Source organism: Frankliniella occidentalis, unplaced genomic scaffold (genome assembly GCF_000697945.3).
Source record: "Frankliniella occidentalis isolate FOCC.00 unplaced genomic scaffold, Focc_3.1 Scaffold13, whole genome shotgun sequence".
NCBI lineage: Eukaryota > Metazoa > Arthropoda > Insecta > Thysanoptera > Thripidae > Frankliniella > Frankliniella occidentalis.
The window spans coordinates 3,139,310-3,146,271 of record NW_026267143.1 but is presented as its reverse complement, the minus strand read 5'-3'; the positions used below and the strand labels follow the sequence as shown (position 1 = coordinate 3,146,271).

Sequence of the window (6,962 nt, the reverse complement as noted above, 5' to 3'; positions counted from 1 at the left end):
TGCAATAACGAGTTATCGCATCCTGGATGCGATAAATAATGGGAATCGCAAAGTGGGAGTTATTGCAAGATTTTGTATTACTATTATCGCAAATCCACTGTCAGTGCGATTTTCTAAATTAAATTCAAATTCTCTCTTTTCCACGAAGACACGTACTGAGAATGCCATTGTCAAGAAAATAATCAATTCCGAGCTGCACGAAAATCTTCAAAGTTAGATAGGCCTGTAGCTTCAAAATTTTAAGACCGCCAACCGCCACCCACCTACAAGTTTACCAACTCACACGTTGCTTACATATCCTTTTGTTCAGTTTTTATAGTTAGTGCGCCCTAAAAGGAAATTCAAGGGGGGACCAAATATTTTGTTTTACCCCTTCGTTTCTTATTTTTCGTGACTCTGCTTATTGCGAATAGTCTCAAATTTTAAGTTTTCATGCAAACAAATAGCTCGCTGATACCCCTGCGAGTTTCCTGCTCTTTTTCTTCTTCTTTTATCCCTTTTGATTTCGTACTGCCATTCCATATTTGTCCATCTTAAAATAGGCTCACGTTGGGGCTAGAACAGACAGCAGCTTTAAAACGTTCATCATTTTATTCCATGTTTTTAACTTTTTGAGACTTTTCCCCTCGTACAGTCTTTTTATTCCCGTTACTGCACATTAACTACAAGATGTACGTGTCATTTCATCAAAACTACTGGCTCCTTAAAACATTTTCAGCTACAGTGGTTAGTCTTTGAAAAGGTTATGTATTCTACTTGAAGTGTTTGGTATTTTGCAGGGATGATGAGGATTTATTGCTAGAAGATCTTCAATTTAAGGCAGCTAAACTGTTAATTTACTTAAGAGAAGTCGACAATGCAACAAACAAAATTCAACAAAGGGTGAAGAAAGGGGTGGATGAAATGTTAAATTCTTTCTTGGATGTCTTGAAGGTAAATATGTCAGTTTGTCAGTTGTTTTTCTCTTCTGTTTCTTTCCTACAAAGCATTCTTAACAATAGTTTGTGTTGTTTTTCTGCAGAGCAAGTTCACTTCCAAGTGTGGACCTGATGATGCATTGTCCCAAGAGCAAATTCTTGATGTGATTGAAGATCTCAAGGATCAATCCTTATTTGAAGGTCTAAAATCCTTTGAAAATTATAAAGATTATTTACACACTGAAGGAGGTCTAGTGGAGCCTATTAAAATTGTGACTTATCAGAAAGAGGTGTTAAAAGGAGATACTATTCAACTTGTAGATGTTGATTACGGCTATGTTGTGCCATTCTTACCTGCCCTTGGTAAGATTCTGGAGCAACCTGAGGTGCTGCATTGTGTCAATAACCCACAGCCAACGACAGAAGGAGTTTTCAAATCACCTCTTGATGGATATGTGTATCAAAATCATCCAGTTGTGAGGGAGCATCCGAAAGCACTAGCCATTCAATTGTATTTAGATGGTGTTGAGCACACTGACAGTGCCAGCAGTAAAAGTGGTGAACATGGCTTAACGTACATCTACTGGAATTTGTTAAATATTTATCCAGAGTTACGGTCAACCACTAAAGCCACTAGCTTGTATGCTGTAGTCAAAACTTCTGTTTTAAAAAAGTATGGGCTTAGCAGATTTCTTCAAGATTTTGTTGCTGGCATCAATGCATTGTCAAGCACTGGTGTAGTCTTTGAAACAATTAATGGTGAGCCTTTCTTTGGCATATTTCTATTCAGCTCAGGAGACAATCCAGCCTCAGCAAACCTTGGTGGCTTCAAAGAATCACACTTTGCCAATTTGCTGTGCAGGCAGTGCCTTGTTACCAAAGATGATCTTTATAGAATATTTGAAGAGAGTCAGCTTCCAATGCGAACAAAAGCTTCACATGACCTCCATGTTACTGAAATAGAAGAGTACAGGACAAATCGTCCTCCTGTAGGTGAAGACCCCTCCGTGAAATATGGTGTAAATGAAAGAAGTGTCTTGATGGATATAAACTTGTGTGACATCACAAAATGTTTACCGCAAGATTTAATGCACGACATTATTTTGGGCACTCTGAAACAAGAAATTTGGCTTTTATTACATCACGTCATAGTTGAGAAAAAGGCCTTGCCTATATCTGTCATTAATCTAAGGATCCAGCAGTATTCCAAATTCTGTGGAGTAAACAAGCCATCGCCTTTAAAAATGTCTTATCTGGAAGAGGGAGGTTCTTTGCGTGGCACTGCAGCAGAAACATTAAATTTAGCACAGATACTTCCTTTTGTACTAAGAAAGAAAAACTTTTTGACAAGACAGTTGGAGTCAGTTTGTAATCCCAGAAATCTAGATTGCTACATTTTGAGGCTTAGATTACTAGATTATTTGATGTCTGAGGAGTTCACAGTGGGTGATGTCAACAAACTGAGAATTCTTCTGAGAGAACATCACTTACTTTTTCAAGAACTGTATCCAGGACATAACATTCCAAAGTTCCATTACGAACTCCATATTCCAACCCACATTTTGTTGTATGGGCCTCCTAGACAGCAGTGGTGCTTCAGGTATACTTCCTTATCCATTGAAAGCGTTAATTTTTTGAAAGTTTTTTAATGTCTAATTTTATTAACCTTTATTTCAGGTTTGAGGCAAAGCATGCATTCTTCAAGCGCCTGTGGCGCATAACAAGATGTTTAAAGAACCATAGTTACACATTGTCTATGAGACACCAGACTTGGCAGGCTAGCCTCATGCTCCTAAGTAAAAAAGGAGCCACTGGGCCCTTTCTCAGTTCTGCTGTACTTTGTGGTGCTTCTGTTCAAGTAAATCTAGGCACATGCAAGCATAGAGTTCTCCTGGAAAATGCCTTTCCAGAAGCAGGCATAAATGAAAATGTTTTGCAGCACACCTTTGCAAAAGTTCATGGAGAAAAATACTGCAAAAAATCAGCTATTATAACTTCATTTGACCCACTTCCTTCCTTTGGACAGATAGTTGAAGTGTACTCCTTTTTAAATGAAGTTGTGTTTGTCTACAAGACTTTGACGCGTATTCAATATGTCAAGGAATTGAATGCCTTCAAAGTCCAGTTCACAAGGGACAGCAACCTGATTTTTTCATCAAGAATGCCTTATCGCCATACATTGCCATTTTTTAGGGCAGTGGGGGCAAACTTCATCATTGTACCCTGCAAATACTTTGATGTCTAATTTACAGGTAATTACTTCTTTAATACTACTTTGTCTGCATCAACCTAGTCTTTCCTAATTGGTCTTCTGCTTATATTTTTCCAGAAATTTGTTACTTTATTACCTGGGGCTTCCATATGCTGTGCATTCAAGATAATAAAGTAAATGTTCGGTATCATGAAATTTTCTTCAAATTCTAAGACTCTTATAACTGCGACCTGTGTATATGACAATCTAACTCTGTGATGATAAGACTGCTTTATTGCACCTTTGAGACAACAGAAAATGTGCAATTGACAGTAAATTTTTCTAATGTTTTACTTAAAGAAAAATCTAATTCTTAAGTCTAAAATAAAGCTGAAGATTTATGTATCTCTGTACATGCAGATCTAAATTTGTGACAATCTCTTGCTTCACCTTTCAATTAATACTAAATTGTTGTATGAATGAAGCATTCCGGTAAAGCTGAAATGCAGAAGAATGCGGGGAAAAAGAAAACAAATCACTATGCTTTAACATTGTGACTTCCATTTTCTTGTTCCCCGTATTCTTCTGCACTTCAGCATAACTGAAATGCCTTATGATAACTAAATATTCTAAAATATTTTACAATAACACACCTAGTTCAGTTCATTCTTCTATTTATTCATTTTGTCTTATTATATGGTTGGTTCTGGACTATTTCACTTCAACATGATTCACGGAGCATCAAATTTTCCCAAACCTTGCATCCGAATGTCGATTTTAGCTCTAAATAGAAGTTACTGATTGGCAAGACATGAACAGACACAAGTTTTGTTTTAAACAAAGTGCAATGAAGCAATAATGAACCATTTTGGGATCAAACTACTTTCTTTTAAAAAATAAAACCAAGTGGACATAAAAGACTTATTAAAACTGAACACTACTTACTGTTTATCACTTTCAGAACTCCTTTGTGCATATCATCAAGTCTCTAGCTACAGAACCGGTATGGAATGGTCAATGATAACGGGATCAAACTATTTTCGAGCTGATTTAGCAAAACTGATGGAAAGATATTAGTAGTAGTATTTCTTACATTTCAAAGTGAGTAACGGCTTTAGGATACAAGAGACTGAAAAACAGTTTAATTTGAAGACATTTTAATGAAAGCCAGCAGAAAGCAATTTATGTGGATGGTTTACAGAGGAAAAACAAAGATGTTCTTCAACAACAGGTGTTTGGGAGTCAGCTATGGTGTTGCAGTTCGAAGCAAAGCAATGGCATGCAGATGCAAGCAGAATCTCAGCAATACCTGTCAACAAATTAAATTCACAAGTCAGAAATTACAATGGTAAAACACAAAATTACTTGCAAGCAAGCCAGCACCCTAGAGGTTAAGAGGTTAGAAAAGTGGGAAAATAGAAATGTACACAAGAATACGTCCACATTAAACGGAGGAAGAAAATCGGCCATTTGTATTATTTTTTTGTACTAAATAGTCGGGAGCGAGTGGTTTGCCCTGAATTTGATCGGCAAGTTCAACAATTAAAGCGAAAAGCGCTGCGGTAGGTGAAACCGAAACCGGGAAAACAAAGCACGCAGCAGACGCCCAGACGTCCCCCTCCCCTCTCCACCCCTCACCCCTCTCCTCCGCCACAGCCTGTGCTTGAGTTTAGCTAAAGTTTCGTGTGGTTACGCTCGTTGTTCGTCGCCCTTCGCCTCGTACTGCAAATAACCGCGTTGCATTGTTTGTGCAGTAGTGACGACAACATGGATACTTTAACCTCGCAATCTAATTCAGAAAATTTCGTTGAACGATTTTGTAGTCTATTTCGTGACGACATGGGATGTTTAGCAACGAGGCGATTCATTTTCGTAGCATTCTTCGACCTGGCACGTCGCACCGTAGTGCTGTGTGCGTTAATCCAATCGAAAACGTTTCTCATCGTGCAATTGGCCGAGGCAGCAGTCTTCAACAAGAAGGATGTCGGCTGATTCCCTTCAGGCAGCCAAGTTACCTACTTTCCTGTCAGCATCAAATCCTGCTTCCATCAGATAGCAGGTAACATTATTCAACCAAAACATATCAACATTTTGCCACAGATTGTTCAAATTATAATGGTCGAAAACATGCCAACACTAGGTGTCATTGCTATTAATTGGTGTGTTAAGTAGTCTTAAATTCAAAGCCACTTTTGATGCTCCCTTCCCCACCACAAAAGATTTCGAAAAATAAAAAATGTCCACATTGTTGTATTGTCACGAGACAGCATTCGCAATTGATTAGTCAATGCCATACATTATTATATGCAGAAATAAGCACTATCTCTTATTGTAATCCTGGGGCGATAAATACCTCAGGATTGCATGGAAATTATTTGCATCGCTCCAAAGTAGCGATACAGAGATCCACTGCTGTTTCTGCTATGGATGTCGCTCCAGGAAAGCGATGCTGGCCCATCGCTCAGTTTTGATCAACATCCATCGCTCCCCAGTTTTCAGTGGGCGCGGCGGCCGGGCCGAGATAGGCAAGCCCCTGAAGAGCCTCAAGTCCCGCATGAGGTCCGTGTGAACGCGCGCGCGCCCGGCCCCAGCACCTGCCGTGCGGACACGACTCGAGCAGCATCACCTCCGTGAACCTCTACGATCTGCTCGCCGGGGCCGTCCCTGGGCCGCCACAGCGGTGCCGCTCTGCGCCGGCGACATTTCGCAGACAGGCCGACGGCTGCTTTCGCCAGGTACGGCGCACGCAACCAGGGGGTCGCCGACGTCGACGCGTCGATCGCGCCAGACAGAAAGGTCCGTGACTAGGCTCTCGCCTCGAGCCTCTTGAACCGCGGGCAGGGGGCCAGCAGGTCCTTGATGTGCAGTTGCTGCATCACCATCAGATACGTGCTCGTCATGCAGGTGCAGCCACAGCCTGCAGACTCCGCAGAGCCGGCGCCGTGTCGGGCGTGATGGCGTTGCTCGTGCAGCTCGGTCTTGGTGAAGTTGACGGGGAACGCCAACCGCAGGGCGGGCAGCGAGGGCAGCGCACGCAGCTGGGATGAAGGACATAGTCACCTCCTGCTCGTTCTTGATGAACAACCTCTCCACCTGGGACCACGCGGACTACCTGCAGAGCAACGCGACCCTCCGCCTCCAGGCCCTCAAGGGGAAGCTGCACGCCTGGGTCAATAAGGCGCGCGGCCACCTGGACCGCGACGCGCACGGCGTCGACTTCCGCTACGAGCTCTCGGACCTCGAGATGCACAAGTTGTTCTTCGGCGCGAGCTGCTGTCGCACGACCCAGCAGGCGGCCGACAACTGGCCGTGTCGCTCTCGGCCACCGAGCAGGAGGAGCTCACCAACGAGCAGACGCACCTGACGCAGCTGCTCAAGAACACGCTCAACTCGACCAAGTCGCGGCAGGCGCAGCTCGAGCAGGAGGAGCTCACCAACGAGCAGACGCACCTGACGCAGCTGCTCAAGAAAACGCTCAACTCGACCAAGTCGCGGCAGGCGCAGCTCGAGCAGGACGCACGACTACTGCGCCGCGCTGGAGAAGGTGCGCTCGCTGCTGGGGCTGTACCAGTTCACCGACGAGCCCGTCACTGTAAGAAATCCTGTAGTGCCCGGTGTACGTCAAACGATCCTGCAAATCGGAGTAATGCGATGCCCTTCGGCACATCGGTAGTTGGGACCTAAATAACGGTTTTTGCCCGAAGGAACAAAAATTTTTGCCCTTAGGAAAAATTTTACAAGGGGTTAAAATTAACATGGCGCCTTACGGGGACTTCGGGTAGGCAACCCGCTGTGCTCACCCGGCTATTTCGCGCTCCTCCCGTCGATTGTAGGCGAAAATGAGCACTTCCAGT

At 43.1% G+C, this 6,962-nt stretch overlaps 2 protein-coding genes across 3 annotated transcripts in view; one reads left to right on the top strand and one right to left on the bottom strand.

The window, feature by feature from the left end:
- Positions 1-168, bottom strand: part of LOC127748778 (uncharacterized) — a 3,701-nt gene extending 3,533 nt beyond the window's left edge. Inside the window, exon 1 of the mRNA XM_052263614.1 lies at positions 82-168. Within this exon, the coding sequence (XP_052119574.1) occupies positions 82-168 (87 nt within the window). The remainder of the gene's footprint in view (positions 1-81) is intronic.
- LOC127748795 (uncharacterized) overlaps positions 1-3,581 on the top strand; it is a 5,773-nt gene extending 2,192 nt beyond the window's left edge. Inside the window, exons 1-5 of one of the 2 annotated variants that reach the window (XM_052263677.1) lie at positions 114-671; positions 780-933; positions 1,022-2,517; positions 2,595-3,169; positions 3,247-3,578. In XM_052263677.1, the coding sequence (XP_052119637.1) occupies positions 670-671; positions 780-933; positions 1,022-2,517; positions 2,595-3,162 (2,220 nt within the window). In that variant the 5' untranslated portion in view covers positions 114-669 and the 3' untranslated portion in view covers positions 3,163-3,169; positions 3,247-3,578. Of the gene's footprint in view, positions 1-113; positions 672-779; positions 934-1,021; positions 2,518-2,594; positions 3,170-3,246 lie in introns of those variants that run through there. The other variant, XM_052263678.1, reaches the window with a different exon arrangement.
- Positions 3,582-6,962: the final 3,381 nt, after the last annotated feature.